General features: G+C 55.7%; 3 protein-coding genes across 6 annotated transcripts; 1 reads left to right on the forward strand and 2 right to left on the reverse strand.

Moving 5' to 3' along the window:
• Positions 1-2,587: 2,587 nt before the first annotated feature.
• HSP90AB1 (heat shock protein 90 alpha family class B member 1) lies at positions 2,588-8,662 on the forward strand. Of its 2 annotated transcripts, none has more exons than XM_045498409.1 (12): positions 2,588-2,766; positions 4,210-4,356; positions 4,797-5,003; positions 5,098-5,257; positions 5,400-5,533; positions 5,642-5,950; positions 6,374-6,539; positions 6,712-6,902; positions 7,011-7,158; positions 7,282-7,550; positions 7,833-8,166; positions 8,287-8,662. In XM_045498409.1, the coding sequence occupies exons 2-12, from the start codon at positions 4,210-4,212 to the stop codon at positions 8,394-8,396; spliced, it is 2,175 nt and encodes a 724-aa protein (XP_045354365.1). In that variant the 5' UTR covers positions 2,588-2,766; the 3' UTR covers positions 8,397-8,662. The 2 variants fall into 2 exon arrangements, with proteins under 2 accessions (XP_045354365.1, XP_045354366.1); XM_045498410.1 differs by lacking the exon at positions 2,588-2,766 and adding an exon at positions 3,128-3,310.
• A 249-nt stretch (positions 8,663-8,911) lies between these two features.
• Positions 8,912-12,432, reverse strand: SLC35B2 (solute carrier family 35 member B2). 3 transcript variants are annotated; one of them, XM_045498413.1, is made up of 4 exons: positions 12,270-12,432; positions 11,537-11,730; positions 11,187-11,341; positions 8,912-10,466 (listed from the first exon to the last, which is right to left on the reverse strand). In XM_045498413.1, exons 1-4 carry the CDS (start codon positions 12,278-12,280, stop codon positions 9,528-9,530), a joined length of 1,299 nt encoding a protein of 432 aa, XP_045354369.1. In that variant the 5' UTR covers positions 12,281-12,432; the 3' UTR covers positions 8,912-9,527. The 3 variants fall into 3 exon arrangements, with proteins under 3 accessions (XP_045354369.1, XP_045354367.1, XP_045354370.1); XM_045498411.1 differs by lacking the exon at positions 11,537-11,730 and having other exon boundaries at positions 12,270-12,405; XM_045498414.1 differs by lacking the exons at positions 11,187-11,341; positions 12,270-12,432 and having other exon boundaries at positions 11,537-11,617.
• A 594-nt stretch (positions 12,433-13,026) lies between these two features.
• NFKBIE (NFKB inhibitor epsilon) lies at positions 13,027-20,651 on the reverse strand. The gene is made up of 6 exons (XM_045498415.1): positions 20,030-20,651; positions 17,494-17,596; positions 16,596-16,818; positions 15,411-15,499; positions 15,004-15,243; positions 13,027-14,111 (listed from the first exon to the last, which is right to left on the reverse strand). The coding sequence occupies exons 1-6, from the start codon at positions 20,395-20,397 to the stop codon at positions 14,046-14,048; spliced, it is 1,089 nt and encodes a 362-aa protein (XP_045354371.1). The 5' UTR covers positions 20,398-20,651; the 3' UTR covers positions 13,027-14,045.
• Positions 20,652-20,831: the final 180 nt, after the last annotated feature.

A 20,831-nucleotide genomic window follows, 5' to 3' on the forward strand; every position in this document is an offset into this window, starting at 1 on the left:
GTGCTCCTGGGAATAGGACTCCGGAATCTAGAGGGTTTTAAGCTTTGACAGCCTCCATGGCTTCCTCCACCCTAAGTTAAGGTCAGAGCATCTTAACATGGCATTGGTGGCCCTCTGTGACCTGAACCCTGCCTGCAGGGCTACTTTTAGCTCTTCTGCCTCCTTCAGGGGCTCCTAGGCTCTGGTCCTTCTGTCAGGGCTGTGCCTTTCCATGCTTTTCCCTCTTCCGGGAATAGACCTGTGTCATGCGCTGACTAGCCTTGGCCCTAAGCCTGCCCCTTCCCCAGGCTGAGGTGCCTGCCACAGCGCCCTGTGGACTGAAACCTCCGTCTTGTTTATGCATTTTTGCATCCCCAGGCACTCCCTGTGGGAGCTTAAGTTAGTGTCAGTGAGTAGGAGAAGGCTTCCAGAAGAGAAGCCTTCCAGAAATTCTGTGCTAGTGCAAGATTTGAGATCTTCCCATTAGGAGACCCGCGAGGAGTCTCTGGTCCTAATACTGATCAGCACGTGATTTCTGCTCTGCTTTGGACTTGGGTCCTGGTAGGGGAGACAGCATCCCCACTCCATTCCTGGAGCAGGGAGCAAGGGTTAGTGCAACAAAGGCTCTGAGCTCACTGTCCTCATTGAAGCCTTGCTTCCCCAGTTCACAGAATGTGGAGACTCGCTTTTACCTCTTCACAGGATGGTGAAATGGTGTGAATGCCTTTTGTCAACTAGGGAGATGTTTCATTAGCTAGAGCCCTTCTGCCCAGAGGAAAAGAAGGTATATTGAGGGAAGACGCTCTTGGTTTGAGATTTAGATCAGGAACAGAGAATCCTGGGGCATTTCTGGGAGCAGCACCCACACCCCTTCCCAAACCCATTAACTTCTCCCAGCCACCGGCTTCTCACACACCACAAGGAAGGAAAGAAGAGCAAGGAAAAATACAATTGGGGTGGTGCTAAGCCTGGGGCAAGGATGAGGAAAGCAAGGATCCTTTATTCTTCGGAATTCAACACATAAAGAAAATACAAAGGAAGGAAGCTGGGGCACCAGGGCTGATGAGGGAGGGCTGTGGGGCTGGGGGTGGGGGTGAGGTAGGGGAGGAACCCCTCCCCAGCATTCCAGTGGCGGACACAGTGGGCCAAGAAAGCAGTTGATGGACACCTACAATGTCACAGAGCAGGAAGTGGCCATTCTCTTCCGGAGGGGCTGTGGGCCCAACAGGATTCCAAGATGAGGCCTTGGATAGACAAGGACAGCTTTCCATCTGAAGGGCACACAAAAGGGGTAGAGCCAAGCGAAGTATGGCGTCCCACAGCTCCCTGGGCAGGCTAACGGCTTGGGAGCTCTGGCGCCACATCTGAAGAGGAACAATTTCTGGCAGCCTTCAACGGGCTGCTCTCTGGGAAGCGTCTTCAAGCGCCCTCCAGGAGTCCCTGCCACCCTGCAGGGGTCCCTGGAGACCCTCTGCTCCTCCGGTCTGGCAGCTGCAGGAGCGAAGAGGGCCAAAAACGAAACCAGATTGAGAAAACAGCTCGATATGCTCACGCTGGGGAGACGCATGTCTCTGTGTTCTACACACGTGGGCGACTGCAGGAGTGGGGGAGGGTCCCCCCGGTGGCCAAGTCGTCCCCAGTCTCCGCTCGCTGAAGGCGCGTCAGCACAGCCGCCCCAACAGCCCTGTGCTATGTGATTGATGGGGAAGGGATTGGGGGAAGGTCAATCACTCCCTTTTTGCTCCATCCCACTCCCGAGGGAGTGCCGAGCTAGCTGGGCCTGGCAGGTGGATAATAGGGTCCCGCCAGCGGCTTTAGACGGTAAATAGGATTGGGACAGCCCACCCCCAGCTCCCCGGGGACCCCGGCCGATTCCTAGGGGGTAACACAAGCAGCTGCAGAGACAGGACCAGGCCGCAGAGGGCGGGGCGGAGCCTGGAGGAAAGGGGCGGGGTGGGGGCGGTACCGCCAAGGCGGGTCTGGAAACTGCTGGAAGTAATCGCAGTACCGCCGTCGTCGCTCCTTCCGCCGGGCGCGGGCAAAGAGTCCCACTGCTAGCCCGAGCCGGCGCCCTTCCCCCCCACCAGGAGCCACGCCCCGCTGCAAAGCTCTGGCTCTTTCTCCTCCCGAGGGAGGACCGGGCTCCCGGGGCTGCGTGAAGTTAGATCTCGAATTCTGCACTGTCCCTAAGGAAAGCCCTTTTCCCTTATTGGGCTGTAGGCATGTGTAGGGCAGATTCTAGCAAGGAAGTCGAACCTGGGAGTCGAGGTCGGAGTGGTTGGCCTTTCTATCCACGTTTTTTGGTGTTCCTCTTGGCCAGGACACTTATGTGTGGAGGCGCCCGTATTAGAGGTTTATAGGGAGGTCAGTGGGATCCTTGCAACTAGATCCCTCGTTTATGTCATGTGAGCATTCTCAATCTCTAGTTCTTGGACGGTGGTCGAGCCTTGGCAGTGCGGCGATGCGGCCACGAAAAGCGGTACTTGCGCGTGCTCTCAGGGCGGAGACTGAGACCGGTTGCTTCCGCCCTTCCCCGCCCCCTCCCCTATTTTGGACCATGACGTCAAGGTGGGCGGGCAGCGGCAGGTGCCGGGCTGACCCGCATCCTCCTTTAAGGCGGAGGGATTCGGGGACGGGCAGCTCGTCTGTGCTTCGCCGTATATAGGGCCACTGGGGGCGAACAGCCGCTCTCTTGAGTCACCCCCGCGCAGCCTTGTTGCGGATTTTGAGCCGGACTTAGTCCCTGCTCACCGTGGTCTGTCGTGCTTACAGCTCTTCTCCTTGAAGGTAAGGTCATTGGTTTTTTTCAGGTGTTTCTGATTGGATTGTCCTTACGTGTTGCTTTCGTCCATCGTTTCCTTTTCAAAGCCTAGATTTTGTCGTGTTGGAGCGGTCTTGGGATAGGTCAACTCAGAATTTTTGGGGGGTGTGGATGGGACAGGGCTCTCGAGAGTTGGGCTAGTTTTTTCATCCGTGCTTTGGTGCGGGGTTTCCCTCAGACGGCAACTAGCCGTGGGGGGAGGCGGGCCGCGGAGTGGGCTTGGGGTAGTGGGCAGCTGCACGTGGTGTCCGCGCCGGCCCGGGACGCTGCCATGTTTGCCCCTCCACTTCCGGACGCGGCTACGGGGCGCCGGAGGGTCCCCAAGGGTGGTGGGTGTGCGCGCTGGACGTGACTCAGCACAGCCTGGTGCTGGCCTGGCTTTGCCATCTCTTCTGTGGGACGCATTTTTCCAGGGCTTTCTATCCCTTTATGTGAGGTTCTTCGGCAAGGAACGATTACGGCCGGCTCTGGCCTGCCGTTCTTTCTTTCCAGAGCTTTTCTGCAGTCCCGGTGAGGGGGAGGGGAGAGGAGGGGGCAGGCTCTGGAAGATTCATGGGCCCTTTCCTCCCCCGCCCCTCCCAGAGAGCTGAGATTGTTCTGGAAGCTTCTGGAGCCCGGCGCCCCGCCCTGGTGCCCGGATGCTGGGGCGAAGGGAGGCTGCGCGGTGGCGCCCCCTCCTCGCGTGGCCCTGGCCAACGCATGTCCGGCAGTGACGAGGGTCTGCCCAGTCGTCTACGGCCACCATCTTAGTTGTGTTTGGTTTCGTTCTATATTGTGGCCACACGTGTTGAGGGGTGCTTTATCCGTTCTTTGTCTTAGCGTCTTGGGCGGGTATTCACCGGTCTCTCGGGTTATCTTCTATCCTGTGAGGCAGCAATCCCACGTGAGCTTTTGATGTGGGAGATTCTCAATTGAAGAGAGCCAATTCCGGATTACTGGCCATTTAACATGAAATCGCTCATCTTGGGCTATTGGATTTTGTAACAAAAAAGGTGGTGGAAGCGTAGTAGGTGGTTTTCTCCTTCACCTGAGTTTGGATTACCTGGAGTTGTTATTCCTATTCCTGGGTTGGGCCCAGTATCTGTATTTTGAACAGCCTACCAGGTGATGCTGAGGTTTGGGGTCCCACGGATCAGTTAAGAGCAGTTTGGTTTCAAAATACCTTTTCAAAAAGCTTGATCTTGTGTATTGTGTTGAAGCAGCTTCTTATTTTTCTTTCTAAGTTGGATTCCCACTAAGAGAAGTCTTTAAAGAAAAGGCGCTACGGTTTTTGAGGAATATGTTCATTACCTGGATTAAAACCGCTTGGACTAAGTCTCTTTGAGTCTTCGCTGTGACCGGGGTGAACTTGAAGTGTTAAATGTGGAGCCATCTGGTTCTTTTCTAATTCTTGATTGTTCTCATTTTAGATGCCTGAGGAAGTGCACCATGGAGAGGAGGAGGTGGAGACATTTGCCTTCCAGGCAGAAATTGCCCAACTCATGTCCCTCATCATCAATACCTTTTATTCCAACAAGGAAATTTTCCTTCGGGAGTTGATCAGTAACGCTTCTGATGTGAGTGCTGTGGGCAGCTTCATTTGTGGTTTTTGTTTTCAGCACTCCGGAAGAGAGAGAAGGGCGGTTTGGTATTTTGTGGGGCTGCTATTCTAAAAACGTTTTTGTGGATAGATGGGCTATTGTAACTGTAAATGGTTCTTTTTGTGTTCTAAGTTTTATTTTGAGAGTGAGGGAGGGGCAGAGAGAGGGAGAATCCCAAGCAGGCTCTGAGCGGTCAGCATGGAGCCCAACACACGGGGCTTGAACCCACAAACTGAGATCATGACCTGAGCCAAAATCAAGAGTCAGGTGCCCCAACTGTATGTGGCTCTTACACGCCAAGTTTGGGAGTGGGTAATCAAAATTGATGCTATTTGGGAATAAAAAGTAGTTTTCTTTTGGACGAAGAGCTGGGCTTTTAGGAAGCAGAATTGTAAAAATGAGATTTGTGTTTTCAGGCCTTGGACAAGATTCGGTATGAGAGCCTGACAGACCCTTCCAAGTTGGACAGTGGTAAAGAGCTCAAAATTGACATCATCCCCAACCCCCAGGAACGCACTCTGACTCTAGTGGACACAGGCATTGGCATGACCAAAGCCGATCTCATAAATAATTTGGGGACCATTGCCAAGTCGGGCACTAAAGCATTCATGGAGGCTCTCCAGGTATGTGGTATTTCAGTTAGGTGCACGCCATCCATTTTTGTGGACGTTTGGTTTGCTGATTTGTTTTAAACTTGTTTGTAAAATTTTCTGGCAGGCTGGTGCAGACATCTCCATGATTGGACAATTTGGTGTTGGCTTTTATTCTGCTTATCTGGTGGCAGAGAAAGTGGTTGTTATCACAAAGCACAACGATGATGAGCAGTATGCCTGGGAGTCTTCTGCTGGGGGCTCCTTCACTGTACGTGCAGACCATGGTAAGACGGCTTTCCTATTAGGTTGTCTGGGTTAGAATTCTGGGGAAACCTGTAATGGAGATCTTGAGGGTGTTACCTGTGGAGTCGTTGATGACAGGTCTGCATTTAGCTTCATTTTTTATACTCTGTGATTAACTCCTAGGTGAGCCCATTGGCCGGGGCACCAAAGTGATCCTCCATCTTAAAGAAGACCAGACAGAATACTTAGAGGAGAGACGTGTCAAAGAAGTGGTGAAGAAGCACTCACAGTTCATAGGCTATCCCATCACTCTTTATGTGAGTATGGACTGGTACTCCTCACGTGTATGCCTGCTCTTTCGGAGAGTTCCAAAGTCCCCGGTTTTGGTTTCTGAAGTCTGGAACTACTGTCTTTTGTACTTTCAGCTGGAGAAGGAACGAGAGAAAGAAATCAGTGATGATGAGGCAGAGGAGGAGAAAGGTGAGAAAGAAGAGGAAGATAAAGATGATGAGGAGAAGCCCAAGATTGAAGACGTGGGCTCAGATGAGGAGGATGATAGTGGGAAGGACAAGAAGAAGAAAACAAAGAAGATTAAGGAGAAATACATTGATCAGGAAGAACTGAACAAGACCAAGCCCATTTGGACCAGAAACCCTGACGACATCACCCAGGAGGAATATGGAGAGTTTTACAAGAGCCTTACGAATGACTGGGAAGACCACTTGGCAGTCAAGGTGAGAAGCCTTGCATGTTGATTGAATAGGAGGAGCAGGCAGAACGGGGTTGCTGGTAGTAGACCATGGAACTTGCCCAACTGTTTGGTGGTGGGAACTGAATGCCATGGATCCATGTCCTTTCACTTGTTGATGACCCTTTTAGGGTAAAGAAAGGACATCTCAGTGACATCACTTTGTCTCTGCGGCAGGTTCCTGATAGGACTGTTAACTCATTAAGCCCAGGATTATACATAGCAGTACCATTGTGGATCAGTTTGGGGCATAGGAGTTTAATTTTTTCAAAAGAGGTCCTGTGATGTCTGTTCTGTCATCAGTGCTTAGGGAAGATCTCTGTTCCAGACAATTCAATGAATGATGTGATGTTGGGACTTAAAGGTGTATCTTGAAATATACTACTGGCTTACTTTGAATTTCTTTCAGCACTTCTCTGTGGAAGGTCAGCTGGAATTCAGGGCATTGCTGTTCATCCCCCGTCGGGCTCCTTTTGACCTTTTTGAGAACAAGAAGAAAAAGAACAACATTAAGCTCTATGTGCGCCGTGTGTTTATCATGGACAGCTGTGATGAGTTGATACCGGAGTATCTCAGTGAGTGTCCTTTTGGCCGAATGTAGTTGGTTGGGTAAAATCCTATAGTGCTCTCAGGAAATGGAGGTGTTTTTTTTTGTTGTTTTTTTTTTGGAAAAAAAAAAAAAAAGTGGATCCTGTTGAACTTAGATGACCCTGTCTACGTTAATTCCCATTTTCTCCCTGATTGCAGATTTCATCCGTGGTGTGGTGGACTCTGAGGACTTGCCCCTAAACATTTCCCGAGAAATGCTCCAGCAGAGCAAAATCTTGAAGGTCATTCGCAAAAACATCGTAAAGAAGTGCCTTGAGCTCTTCTCTGAACTGGCAGAAGACAAGGAGAACTATAAGAAATTCTATGAGGCATTCTCTAAAAACCTGAAGGTACGGAAGCAGCAAATGCTTACTTAATTAAGATGGATGGGTTTTTTCATTCACCTAGAGAGTAACAGATTATTTACAAGTAAGATCGTTTTCTTTCCACCTTTGAAGCTTGGAATCCATGAGGACTCCACTAATCGTCGCCGTCTTTCTGAGCTGCTGCGTTATCACACCTCCCAGTCTGGAGATGAGATGACTTCTCTTTCGGAGTATGTCTCTCGCATGAAGGAGACCCAGAAGTCCATCTATTACATCACTGGTATGTTGGAGCCTGGGTCTGATCAAAGCCTCATGGGGGTATAAGGAAATAGGGAGGACATTTGGGAATACCTGGGAACTGGTAGGCGGCATTCTGATCCCTGAGTCTCTCTCAACCCTGCAGGCGAGAGCAAAGAGCAGGTTGCCAACTCCGCTTTTGTGGAGCGGGTGCGGAAGCGGGGCTTCGAGGTAGTGTATATGACTGAGCCTATCGATGAGTACTGCGTGCAGCAGCTCAAGGAGTTTGATGGGAAGAGTCTCGTCTCCGTTACCAAGGAGGGCCTGGAGCTACCTGAGGATGAAGAGGAGAAAAAGAAAATGGAAGAGAGCAAGGCCAAGTTTGAGAACCTCTGCAAACTTATGAAAGAAATACTGGATAAGAAGGTTGAGAAGGTAAGCAGTTCTGGGACTAGGATGTAGTTTGTAAATGCTTTAGAGCTGTTTGCCTCAGAATCTTGTGGTGCTACACAATTAGTAGTTTTCGGTCGCCTAATTTGTGCAGAGCTTCTTTCCCCTTTCACTGCTTTTACCAGGCAGGTTTAAGGTTGGTATTTTTATAAATATTTGGGAACGACGAAGTGTTTCTTCTGAGAATAGAACTTAACATACCATCACCTTAGCTTGGAAATGGTAATCAGATTTAACGTAAACATAAGTTTTTGTCATTATCCACAGGTGACCATCTCAAACAGGCTAGTGTCTTCACCCTGCTGCATTGTGACGAGCACCTACGGCTGGACGGCCAACATGGAGCGGATCATGAAAGCCCAGGCACTTCGGGACAACTCTACAATGGGTTATATGATGGCCAAAAAGCACCTGGAGATTAATCCTGACCACCCCATTGTGGAGACACTACGGCAGAAGGCAGAGGCGGACAAGAATGACAAGGCTGTCAAGGACCTGGTGGTGCTCCTGTTTGAAACTGCACTGCTGTCTTCTGGCTTCTCACTGGAGGATCCCCAGACCCACTCCAACCGAATCTACCGCATGATCAAGCTAGGCCTGGGTGAGTATCTTTGTTACACCAGAGTGTGGCTAGGAGTTGGGTAAACTAGCCTCTGAGGGACAGATTTGACTTCATGGTATTCAGATTGACATTCACGTGGCGTTCTTTCCTACCTAACAGGTATTGACGAAGATGAAGTAACTGCAGAGGAACCCAGTGCTGCTGTTCCTGATGAGATCCCTCCCCTTGAGGGTGATGAGGATGCGTCCCGCATGGAAGAAGTAGATTAGTTTCTACCTGCAGACCTGTGCCCTCTGTATAGTGTCCCCATGGCTTCCCAGCAGCCCTGAGTGGCCTCAGTTCACCTGGTTCCTTCTGCTGATGTCTAGTGTTTTGTTTTTTTTTCCCCCTCCTGTCTTTGTCTGAGGCAGGATACAAGGGCCTCAGGCCTATCCCTTCCTATATTTGACGAGGGGTTTGGATGTGTACTGTGGTTTTTTGTTTATTTTGTTCTGAAGTTAAAGTATGCAAAATAAAGAAAATACAGTTTTATACAGTTCTGCTTTCCCTTGTAAAGTGGATCTGGTGCCTTTTGAGTCTCCTTTGCTTTCCTATTCCAAGTTGTACTTTCATCCTGGTGATCGGTTACTCTGGTACATTGAAAGCTAAAGTCACTTGTAACCATCTAGCAGTTCTGAAGTCCCCCAACATTGACTCTAAAGGGTGGCCACAAACCAGCATGTAATACTCTGTCCCCTTCCTAAAGCACATACTTCAGTCAACGAAAACACGGGACTCCAGACCATTGCAGCAATTTAATTTAATAAAATAAAATTAGAGCAAAAAGTTAACATTTCCAAAGTACCAAAACCTGCAATGGGCTCTTGGAGCAGAGCCTGGGGATCCAGGAGCAGAGGGTGGTGGTGCTGGGTAGGGCCCTCCTGTCCTTCTCCCCCAGCACAGCACCGTCTTTCAGGGACTCCCGGGAAAGCAGCACTTGGAGCCTACAACACTTGTGCTTTTCTCACCAGAGTAAGTTCCATAGGTCTCTGGGAGGGAGTCTGCACGGGTGGGCCATTCAAGGGAGGGGACAAGCACAGGTGTGTTGGTGGCAGAGCCCACAGGGCAAGACTTCAGGGAATTTTGAGAGGGGCCTTAGAAGGTGCTTCTGCCTTCTCAGCAAGCCCCTCCCACCCACTGAGGAAGGTCCTCCACCTTGGGGCTCAGAAGAATCCCTACTGTAGGACGGGTGACTTAAGGCAAAGGGGAAGGCTGACTCCTGGACTCAACCCCAACCTGCAGAGCTGGTTTGTGATACTAAAAGCCTGCATTCTGACCTTGAGCCAGCGGCCTCAAAAGTTACAGTAGGAGAGGAAAACTGGTATGGTGAGGTTCTTGTTGGACTTCATCTCTCAGGCCCCTCAAACTTTCTGCACAGGTGACTCGACAGGCACAGCCTTCTTTCCCCGTTGCTTTAGTCGGCCCCGGGCATAGACTCTGAGGAGGAGGGCAGCAAAGACCACAGCCACCCCCAGACCCCCCACCACAGTGACTGTGTGGCCGTAGAGGAGGCAGGAGAGGAGGATGGCGAAGGCCTGGCGGAGGGTCATGATGATGGTGAAGACGGCGGCCCCGAACTGCCCGATGGTGTAGAAGATGAAGAGCTGGCCGCATGCAGAGCAGACTGAGAGCAGAAGGGCATGCGCAGCAAATTCACTGTGTCGCCCCATGAAGCGGGTCCCCTCCAGGAGAGCCCCCTGCTCTAGCAGGGAGCCCACCGTGAAGAGGCAGGAGAAGAAATTGACCCCAAACATCATCTGCACCGAAGACATCTTATAGGCAAACAGGGCATCCTGCCAGTTTGAGGTGAAGCTGTCAAAGGCGATGTAGCCTGCCAGCAGGATGAGGCCGGACAGGGTGGTGGCCGGGGAGCTGCGGGGCTCCGGTCCGCTGGACAGCAGGAACATGCTGACCCCGATGGAGATGAGGCCGGCCGTCAGGTATTCCCAGTGTTCGTAGCTGCGCCGAGACACCAGCTTTCCCATCAGCATGACAGGGATCACCTTAGAGGCCTTGGCCAGCACCTGGGTGGGAAAGCTGACGAATTTGAGAGCTTCGTACTGACACCAGCTGCTGAGCACGTTTGACAGGCTGGCAAAGGAGTACCGGTACATGGGTGCCCCATGCCGGGGCTGCTTACAGAGGATGCAGCAGAGGCCAGCCACCAGCAGGGCCAGCACCCGGTTCATCAGCACCAGGAACTGGGAGTCTGTGAAGCGCTCACCTGGCGAGGTGGCAGTAGCCCCATAGCTGCGGGTCATCACTCTCTCCTGCAGCACTCCCCAAGTCAGGTAGGACACCTGGAGGGAGGGGCGGGGAGGAACGAGGACCGAGAAGGTAAGAGGAGGAGAAGGTGGCCCGAAAGATTTCGACCTCCCTCTTCCTCAGAAAAGGTCTAGGTGATTCAAAGGACAGCATACGTATGTTGGTCCCTCTGTAATAACCAGAAGTTTCCTCTCCCCTCCAAAGCCTGGATTCACCTCGGAAGGTTCGAGTGTGTGTGAAACGATGACAGAGGCTTTAGGCATGCCCAGACCCTGTCTGCCCCACAGGAGGGTACGTTAAAGCAGACTCCATCCCATGTATCCTCCTGTCTATCCTCAGTGGATTCGGGGAATAAGACTGGACACCTGTGCGGCACGTGTAGGGCTAGTAGTGCCCGCTCCAAAGTGCCAAGAACTCCGTGTCTTCGCTCCCTGTCACATGCAGTAGTGGGGGGAGGGCTGCGTGGCTTCCCCAAACTTTGATCAGGGGGTTAGCAGTATATGAGACATCACTGCAGCGGGAAGGGTAGTACCGACACGGGAGAAATCACACAAGAGGGCAAGAGGCAGGGGGAAAGACAAGACAGTGGTTATCCCGACCACCTCTAAGATGGTGGTACTATGCGCCCCCTGGAAGAGGGGGCCATGTTCACACAGCCAGCAAACCGCGGGGGCTGGCAGGGTGAAAACTTTGGTTCCGCACCGTACCTGTCCTGGGGCCCAACCCAGGAAGAGAGGCAGAGCCTGCCTACCTACCTGGAGCCCCGCGGCACAGAAGAGCAGCTTCAGGGCCTGCCAAGTGGGAGTGGTCTCTGCCGGCTCGGTCCGGGAAGCCAGAGGAACCTCGTCAGACGCCTTGGGCTCATGGCCAAACACACAAGTTTTCACCAGGGGAAAGCAGAGACCCCTGCCTAAAAAAACAGGCGCACAAGGTCAAGAGCCAGTATTCTCCCCAGCACCTCCTCTTGCCCAGAGCAGCCAGCGGCCCTGCTGTCAGGCCTGCAGGCATCCCTCCCTCCCTTCCCAAGCCACATCCCAATCTGGACTGCTGGTCAGCACTCGTAACAGGGACCTGGCACGCTTCCCCACCCTTTCGGCACACACACCTGTCTCCAGGTAGTTCTTCCGCTTGAAGTACTGCACCAGCAGGTAGCCAGGTACCATAAAGCTGGCATAGCCAGCAGCATTCACCAAAAAGCGGAAAAACCACAGCTGCGTCCATGACTCTGGAGGGGCTTCGGGGGTCTCCCCACCTGCCCCCAGGGAGGGGAGCGCAGCCAGCACCACCACTGCCCACCACCTGCGGGGACAGCGGACGTAAGGATTAGGGTGCCGTTCCTCATCCACTCGGCCCTCCAGAGGGGACTACCCTGGAGAAGGGCCCGGAGTCTCCCCGCCCCCCTCAGCTGCAGCCCAGCCCGGACAAAGAGCCTCTCTCTCTCCTGGGGGGGGGGGGGGGGGCCGGCGCGGGCCAGGCGGGGCTCCCTCCCTCCTCGGGGGCGGACCCGCCCCTCTGGCCACACAGGTTCCCTCTGTTCCCTCCAGCGCTGGCCGGCCGTTCGGGCTACAGGCGGCGCCCCCTCCTCCCACCCCGCCCTCCAGGATCCCGGAGCGCCAGGGTTCCCAACTCCTCCGCCCGACACTCCGGGACCCTCGCAAGGAGGACAAGTCCAGTCCACGCCGCGCCCCCCCCCCCCCTCCCCGCCGGCCCCGGGCTCCGCTATGCGGGCCTGCAGCCGGGCAGCTGGGACCCCACCCGGCCCCTCCGTGCCCAGCAGCGGCAGTCACGTGGCCCGGGGGCTCGGTCACGTGGGCCCGCCGCTCCCCTAGCCCCCCCACCTGGCGTCCATGGTCCGGGCCGCGTGGGGCGGAGGGGGGCCGGGGAATGCGGTCCCCGGGCCGCGCGCTCCCTCCGCTCCCGCTGCCGCCTCCAGGAGCGGCCGGCGAGCGAGCGGCTAGCGGAAGTGCCGCGCTCTTCCCGCCTCCCTCCCCGCGGCCGCCCCTCCGCCCCCCGCCGCGACCAGGCAGCGCCCCGGGCCGCCGGCGGGCCACAGCGCCCCCGCGCGGCCCGGAGGGAGACGCGGCCCGGTATCCGGGAGCTGGGCCGCCCAGGGCGGGGAGCCCCCAGGCCGTACACCCGCACCGCGCTTCGTCGTCGCCCTAAGTCCACACAACCAACCCGGGAGGTAGTGGTGCCCCTGCCCTCTTGGGACAGGGACATTGACGTTGTGCGTCCCAAGCACTTCCTCTTGCGCCACCCCTTCCCCGTTTTCTGACGGGAAGATACCTCCTTCCTTTCCCCAGTGGGCTGCAGTTCTGTCCCAACTCCCCAAGACCTTCAGGCTCGGCATGACCTGGCCCGTCTACCTCGCCCACTCACCCACCTTCTGCAGAGTCCCACTGGCCTGCTCTCCGTTCCTCTAATTCACCAAAGGCCTTCGCCTGAACGCTCTCCCCACATCCCTTACTCGTCCTCGTGTCCAGGTGGAGATGACAGGCCTCACAGACCTCCCCTGACCGCCCAAAGTGTGGCCCTCCACTAACTCGTGTTCACCTTCCCACTCTTTTTTTCCCCCTTCACAGAATCCACTGCAGCTTGTAATTACATATTTATTTGGGCGTTTGTGATCTTAATGGCTGTCTCACTCACTAGACCGTAAGATCCAAGTGGCCAGAGATTGTGTCGTTGGTTTATCCCCCTGTATCCATATTGGCCATATTCACCTCACAGGGACTTCAAACGTGTGTGGAGTGAAAGGGAAAACACACAAAGCCACCCTCTACAGGCTGGCCTTTCTCTCCAGGGTCCTCCAGATGGCCACCTCCAGGGCAGTGGTGATGCCTCCCACCCGGGGGGGGGGGGGGTCTTCTCATTCAGGGCAAGGGTTTGTGCTGGACAGAGAGGCCTGAGAATGGTACCCCCTCCCCCCCAACACGCACTCCCTACCTAGCAGAGTCCTACCCCGTTCAAGTGGCAATTTCCTTCTCTCTGTCTCTACCATAAGGTCACAAGGCAGGCCTATCTAAAAATCCCCAATGCACGCAGACATGCAAGTGCGCAAAACAACTGTGGGGGGGGGGGGATCTTTATAAAGGTCTCTGCTGTTTTAGTGTCATGTTATGGAAACTTCCCCTTCCCCAGAGGGTCAGTTCAGGGCCTTCTGTGTGAAGTCTTTACACAACAGTGTTTTTAAGAGTCCTCAACAGCAGTGAGATGGAACCCCTCAGGGTCCTGCTTGCTGATTTCAGTTTCTCTCCTCACTCAGGAGAGTCCATGTCTTCCTACTGATTGGCAGTTTCAGGCTGACCCAACGTGGGTAGAAACAAGAGCCCCTGGCATCTTCTGGAGGCAAACAGGCTTTGCCCAGGATACCTGGGGCTTTGGGAGTCTTCAAGAATCTCCATCCACCTGGGAAAGTCTTCCTTCCAGACTTGCCTTCTCTCACTTGTGATCCCTCCTCTCCGCTCAGGACTGTACTGGCCCCAGGCTGTGGCCTCAGCAGTCCCCAGGACACCAGAAGGGCACATTGTCAGGGCCCAGACTTCAGCAGCTGTAGCTCCGGCTTCCGGATGTGAAGAGGTGGAGTCTCCGGGGCCCCAGACTCTGCCCTGGCTTCAGTCGGCACACAGCAGTGGCTTCCCAGAGATCTTCAGGTCATCAAAGGGCAAAAGAGCCAAGGGCTGAGAAAGAGAATGGAGAGAAGCAAAATCAGGGCCCGTGGGGAAAAAGCGGCAGTGGAGGAAGGGAGCTGGGGAGACAGATTGGACCATTTTTCCTCCACCAAATGACAACTCAAGGACATTGGGGAACAAATCTTCCCACTAATCCCCAACACAGCAGCCCCTCTGGGCTAGGCAGAGCCCTGAAGCCTTAGGCAAGCCCTGACTCTCTAAGATATCAGAATATCAGAGCTCCCACCCTGGAGGTGATCTAGCCCATGTGTCTGGTTTTGTTTTTTTTTTTTTTTAATTTTTTGGTGGGGGGTGGGGGGCAGGGGCGCGGGGGGTACTTAGGAAACATTTTGAATATTTTTTTAAGTAAGCTGAAGGCCCAGTGTGGGGCTTGAACCCACAACCCTGAGATCAAGAGTTGTATGCTCTACTGACTGAGCCAGCCAGGAGCCCCAGAGTATTTTTTACTTTGAACATTTTAAAATGGGAAAGACACTACAGGAAATCTAGGTTCCATCTTTCCTCAAAAAATTCCAAGACCTGGCAACACTGGGCCCACATTCTTCCTCTGCAACTATCTGCTGAAGCTGAGCAGAGTGACCCTTGGGCATTGACTCTGGTCTCTCACAGGCCCCGTCACCTTGCCTTACACCTATCCTGTCTCACCGATCCACTGTAGCTGCAGGGCTCCTGTTAGAGTCCAAGTTTGGGCTCCCTGGTCTTGACCAACTAAAAAAACAGAGGGGCAGAGGCTTGCCCAAGGTCCCACAGTTGGTGAGTGGCAGAGTCGTGGATTACCCCCGGGGATCCTGACTCTTTGGCCCTTTCAGCCATTATGGTGCCTGTCTCTGCTCTAGGTGCGGGAGGTCCTGGAGAGCAGAGCTGAGCCTATGCCTCTTACATCCTCAGCCAGGTCCTGGGGAGTCTCGTCTTCCACGTTCCGCAGCAGGGAGTCGGCACCTGCCTCGCACAGAGTGGATGAGATGCTGCTGAGGCCCCGACCTGCCGCAAGGTGCAGGGGTGTGCACCCGTTGAGCATGCGGGCGTCTACCCGTGCGCCAGCCTGGAGCAGGAACTGCACCAGACCCCGCTCCTGGGTCTCCACAGCCAGGTGCAGGGCTGTTTTCCCACTGGTGCCCTCCTGGAGGAGAAGAAGGATGTCAGCCAAGGCCCTCGAGAAGAATCGTGCTGGGCCTGGGCCCTGGATAAGGAGGTGAGTGCCACCACTGCTGACGGCTAGGCAGGGGACTTGGGGCTGGATCAGGCGGTGGGGCAGGCCCTGGGCCGGGCCCTGATTGGCCCTCTCACCTGTGTGTCAATGTCAGCTCCGTTCTGCAGCAGCAGTTCCATGAGTGGCCGGTTCCTCTGCAGGGTGGCGATGTGGAGACAGGCCAGACCTGGGATGGGGTGAGGGTGGGGGCTGCTAATCAGCATCCACCAACTCTCTCCCTCCCTCTCTTCAGGGACCTCCCTACCCCTCAGCCCCAAGGGACTCACTGCCCACTCAATGCCTCTGATCACAGGAGTGTTAAAACACAAACCCAAAAACCCCCTCAAAAGTCTGAGGGGAAAGGAACTCAAAGTTTCCACCTTTTCAGAGTCATGTTATTGAAACTTTCATGCTTCAGGGGTCAGGTTGCTGAGTGACACCCCACATAGGTGCGCCCTCCCCCAGCACACATTCCCCTCCCCCTTCCCCCTCTCCCCGCCCGCCCCCCCCCCCCCCCCCCCCCCCCCGCCATCTCTAACTCTACCTGCCTTGAAGCCCCATCCAAAAGCCACCTTCTTCAGAGCTCTCCAGGATCCTCAGGCCCCAGCCACCCCTCCCCCCCACCCGCCCCGGTGGCGGGGGGGGGGGGGGGGGGGCCCTGTCCTGCCCTGTGCTTCCCTAGCCTTCTTGCTACCCGCTTTCTGGCGTGGAACCACTCCCCCCACCCCCACCCCCGCCTACAGAACTTGATTCAAAGTGACATCCCTCACCTCCTTCAAGTCTCTGCTCAAAGGCTGCTGCTCCTTGAGGGTTTCCCTGGTCACTCTCTTTAAAAATCACACCCGCCCCATCCCTCACATTCTAGTTCTCACTCTGCTCTACTTTTCCCACAGCACTTACAGCTTGGTAACCTACTAGAGAACTCACTTCTTATATTTAGTGTCTGCCTCAATCGCTCTCCAGCTCCTGGAATAATGTCTGGCACACAGAAGGCCCCCAGTACATTTTTGTTGCATGAATTAACGAGTTCGTCTAATCTCTGTTAAACTAAATATCTTGAGGCCAAGGTTTAGCTCTCTGTTTAGCTCACAGTAGGCTCTCATTAAATTCTAAATCAAGTTTTCATTCATTCGTTCATTCGTTCCTTCAGCAAAAAGGTACTGAGTACCTGCTGACTTAAAACTGGAGGTGCATTGACAGATAAGCTATGAACCTCCTTTTCCTGACAGTGGGGTCCATCTCTTGTCCCCTCCTCATCCCACAGGCCCTGAGGCTGCCCATACCTTGCCAGTTTTGCAGCTGGAGGTCCAGGGAGTGAGGTGGTCCTCGGCCCGGCTCTGGCCGCCCCTCCAGCAGGCAGCGGGCACAGGCCAAGTGCTGGCGCTGGCAGGCCACATGCAGGGCCGTGTCACCGTGTCTATCCTGTAGCACCCGACTGGCCCCCTTCAGCACCAGGGCCCGAACTGCACCCGGCTGGTCCAGATGTACAGCCAGATGGAGTGCTGTCTGTAGGCACAAAGGGTCCAGGGCTACTGTAGCATGCTCCCACCTCTGGGGACGTGCTAGGGTGGACACAGGAATTACCAGCTGCCAGCACCTTTTTTGAGGGCAGCTTATAAAGGCTATGGCCCTGGTCTTCCAAGGAAACGCGACCAAACCCTTCCCTCTGTCACTGCCTACCACCCCAGTTCTGGAGGCAGGGTGAGGAAAGTGGGGCCCTGCTCTTCTTAGAGGTCCCCTCAGCCCCTGGAGAAAGGACAGTTGGGGGCAGGGAAGACCTCTGTTGCCCTTGGGGGCCAAGTGACAAGGACGGGCGGGAGGGAGGAAAGACAGAGGCACCAGGCAGGCAGTCTCAACCTGGCATACTCCTCTTTTAAGGCTCCATGCAGATGCTGCCTCCTGTATTAATGCTCCCCACAGACGCTGGGTCCCACAGCAGCTGGGGTCACAACTCTGGTCACCATGCTATGAAATCAGGGGTTGACAGGAGTCCCCTAGCCCAGGCTCCAGCACCTTGTGGGCAGAGGCGTGTCTTACTTGCGTGTAGCATCAGCTTCTGTCCCAGGGTCTGGGATATGGTTTCCTGAGTGCGCAGCCCAAGTACCCTCGTGTGGCTGCTGGGAATGGCTGTCGGGGCAGATATAGGTATCTGGGCATAGCCCAGCCTCTCCCCCCACCCACCTGGTAAAGGTTGTTCTGAATGTCCAGGACCTCCTGGGGCAGCAAAGCCAGGCAACAGAGCAGCACGGCTGGGGCCTCGTGAATCACCGCCAAGTGGACCAGCCTGGGAGAGGGAGACCAGGAACAGGGTTTAAGTGTTAGGGCTCAGGCCAGAGACAGTGAGCTAGGGTCCTGGGGTTAGAAGGAAGAACACATCAATCTCTAAGAAGACACACATAGGGTCGGTGTAGGAAGTGAGAGTTTGGGCCAGGAAGTGAAGGTTGGTGAGGGAAGCCAGGATCCGGCGGGTGGGAGTTCCAAGTTCCCATCTCTGGCCTTCAGGGGGGCCTTGGCTGAGTGGGAGCGTGGGCAGGGTGCTGATGGGACAAGGTCCTTCCTGTTCAGCCTGCCCACACCCCACTCCCCTCTGGCCCCAGGGCCCCACCGGGCCGGCTGCAGCTCAAAGCCAAACTGAAAGCTGCCGGGGTAGCACAGAGGTGGTTTCCGGGGCTGAGCTCCCCACGTCTGCCAACCCCAACAGGGAGGACTGAAAGGGCAGGAGCGGGGTCACCCCCACTCGGGGCAACTCAGTGGTACACATTCCAACGGAGAGAACACAGAAGCTCGTGGAAGAGGAGACAGCGCGGCATCCTGTCCTGCTGCCCTTTCACAGGGGGATCAAGAGGGTCACTCTTCAGACAGCACAGACTGGGTGGGGCCTGACCAGAGGCCCTCGACTCTGAGGACACTTCCAAGGGGAGGTCTGTGCAGTGCAGAAAGTGTGTGTTTGTTGGGGGCCAAAGAGCCTTAATCTCTTGCTCAGGTGGGAGGGGGCAGTTGGGAGGGGAAGTTCCAGTCCTGGGGTTTCCCCACATCAGGTGGGGAAAATGAAAGCCAGAGCTGGAAGGTCTAGGCCATGACAGCTGCCTTGGGGCATGAAGTGCCTTGGGGGGGTAGTTTGGGTAAAGGCCTGTCTGGGCTGGGGAGGGGGCTGCTCAGGCAGAAGGGGGGGCAGGCTCAGTGGCGGGGCGGCAGGAGAGGCCCAGGAGAGAGTGACTGAGGGAGGGAGGGAGGAACCGCTCTGGAAATCCCCTCGGCCAGGGCCTGTTCTCTAGGTCACATTCCTGCAGCCACCTCCCTCTCTCCCCGTCTCCCCTCCTCCCACTTCCTCTCCCCACTTCCATTAAGTCCTATAAGCCAGACACCTCTGAGGGAAGACAGTGCCCCCTCCTCTCTAAGGACCTCCTGGGGAGTCCTGACACCGCTTCTCCACTGCCCCTAACCCCACAGTCTAGACACGACACCTGTCTTTAACTAGAGCCGGGTAAAGGCTTCTGCTGAGAGGCTGACAAAGGACGGCAGTGCCAGAAGTCACCACTCCCTAGGTCAAAGGTCAGCCAGAGGTATTCCACATGGAACCCCCAAATTCTTGATTCTGGGCCTGAGGGTTGGTGATCTGGGCGGGATACAAAAAGGCCTGAGGTCATTCCTCTCCCACTCCCTGGGTCCAAACGCTATCTTTGTCAAAGGCCACCCAGGATTAGGACCCTCCCATCTCCTCCAAAAAGCAGGTCAAGACAGACACCTGCTGCCTCCTTTACCCTCCCCACCCCCATTCATTCCAGCATCCCCAGTCTGGGACCCCAGCCCACTCCACTCTGCTCCTCATCCACAAATCCCAGCCACCCCCTCTCTTGACAGTGTTTCTTCTTCCTAAGGGACAAATCCTCAACTGGCCAGTCCCTCCCACCCAAACTACTTCTTACTTCAACTGCCTGCCCCCCCCAGCCCAGTCCCCACCAAGCTCCACCTGGGCCTGGGGCAGGAAGGGTAAAGTAAAGGGGTCAGACAGGACAGTGAGGGGGACTTGGAGGGCTCAGGAGGTAGAGGGTGCCGGTAAAGCTGACTCCAGCCCTCACTTCCCCTTTCACAGCAGAGAAGGAAGTAAGCTGGGCAGCCAGCCGCCTGTCTGTCTGATGGGGCAAGAGTGCTCCAGCCTGGCTCACCCCTCTTCCTCAGGGCTAGCCTCAGCTCTGCACCCTGCCAGCACCTCCATCCTTAGCTTCCTGACCCCTCCTGGCAACCTGTAACTGGCATCTTTTGTTCCCCGAGACGGGGCATTCTGAGGTCAGGGGCTGGGAATCCCAGATATTGAGCAAACAAGGATACCTACCCTCTTCCCCAGCAAGGAAAAAAAAAAAACCCTAAAAATCTGGACTGGTCAGGGGAATTTTCTCTTCCAAGGGGTGGGTTATTGGTAGCTTTCCGAGCCGCTAGCTGGGTTCCAGGTGTCTGGTAAGGGCCCTACCAGCTCTGCCCACCTCCCAAAGGGAGTGCAGAGAAATGATGCTGGGGCCTCTGGTCTGGGCCCCACCAGAGCTAAAAAGTGGGCTAAGAGTGAAGTCTGGAGTTTGGAAGAGTGGGGACGGCCCCTTCCAGCGCGGGTGTCTTGAGGGATCCTCACAGAGTGGGTTCCCGGCCTGTTGAGGCTCCTGGCAGGCCCAGAGTTGGCATCGATTGGAAGGGGTCCCTGTCTCAGCTTAGACCCCAGACTCACGTGTCTCCATCCTCCGAGATGTAAGTGAGTGCTTCCAGCTGCTGAGGGCTCAGCGCTCCCGCTGCGGGGAGCGGAGAGCGTGGGGCTGGGTCCTCGGTCTCCGTGCCTCCCAACAAGGGCAGGGACTCAGTGAGCGACGAGGAGCCATAGGTGGAGTCAGCTCGCTCCCCATCTGTATCTTCCTTCTCCTGTGGCTCCTTGGCTGTTCCCAGAGGATGGGTCCAAGGCTGGGGGCCGCCACTGTCCGAAGGTCCGGAGGCCGGGGCCGGGGTGGGCTCGGGCAGGGAGCGCAGAGAACGCAGAGACTCGATGCCCGAGTCGTACTGGCTCTCATCCGTCTCGTCCGGCCCCTTGCGCGCCTCCGACATGCCCGCGGTGCCGGCCCACGGGGGCCAGGTCCGAGCAGGATCCGGCTCCGGGCTCCGCCGCGCCGCCTTTCCGGGTTGCAGGTCCGCCTTGCGGAGCTGGCGCCCGGCCCGGAGTGGCGTTCTTCCCGGGCTGCGGGGGCCCGAGGGGTCGGCGAGAAGCGCGGGCGAGGCTCGGAGCGCTGGCGGGTTCCAAGGCAGCGGCTACTCCGAGCAGCTGGACTGCCCAGTCGGACGCGCTCTCTCGCCCCTCCCCTCCTGCCCCGCCCCCGACAGACGCTTCCGGACCGAGGCCCCGCCCACCGGAATCCCCCTTACCCCGCCTTCTGCGTTGGCTCCGAGTCAGGGGTTACCCGGTCCTGAGTCACTCGTGCGTTAATTCACCCATTCATTCATTCATTCACCCATCCATCCTTCCATCCATTCACATTTCTCCC

This window comes from Leopardus geoffroyi, chromosome B2 (assembly GCF_018350155.1).
Source record: "Leopardus geoffroyi isolate Oge1 chromosome B2, O.geoffroyi_Oge1_pat1.0, whole genome shotgun sequence".
In the NCBI taxonomy this organism is placed as follows: domain Eukaryota; kingdom Metazoa; phylum Chordata; class Mammalia; order Carnivora; family Felidae; genus Leopardus; species Leopardus geoffroyi.

Coding starts and splice junctions, on each gene's coding strand:
- HSP90AB1 (XM_045498409.1), top strand. CDS start 4,210: ATGCCTGAGGAAGTGCACCATGGAGAGGAGGAGGTGGAGACATTTGCC. Junction 6,540..6,711: donor GTTGATACCGGAGTATCTCA/GTGAGTGTCCTT, acceptor CCCTGATTGCAG/ATTTCATCCGTGGTGTGGTG. Junction 6,903..7,010: donor CATTCTCTAAAAACCTGAAG/GTACGGAAGCAG, acceptor CCACCTTTGAAG/CTTGGAATCCATGAGGACTC.
- SLC35B2 (XM_045498413.1), bottom strand. Junction 11,342..11,536: donor GAAGAACTACCTGGAGACAG/GTGTGTGTGCCG, acceptor CTGTTTTTTTAG/GCAGGGGTCTCTGCTTTCCC. Junction 10,467..11,186: donor TCTGTGCCGCGGGGCTCCAG/GTAGGTAGGCAG, acceptor CCCTCCCTCCAG/GTGTCCTACCTGACTTGGGG.
- NFKBIE (XM_045498415.1), bottom strand. CDS start 20,397: ATGTCGGAGGCGCGCAAGGGGCCGGACGAGACGGATGAGAGCCAGTAC. Junction 16,819..17,493: donor TTCAGAACAACCTTTACCAG/GTGGGTGGGGGG, acceptor TTGTGCCTACAG/ACAGCACTCCATCTGGCTGT. Junction 14,112..15,003: donor CCCAGGACCTGGCTGAGGAT/GTAAGAGGCATA, acceptor TCTCTTTCTCAG/CCCTTGGCTCTTTTGCCCTT.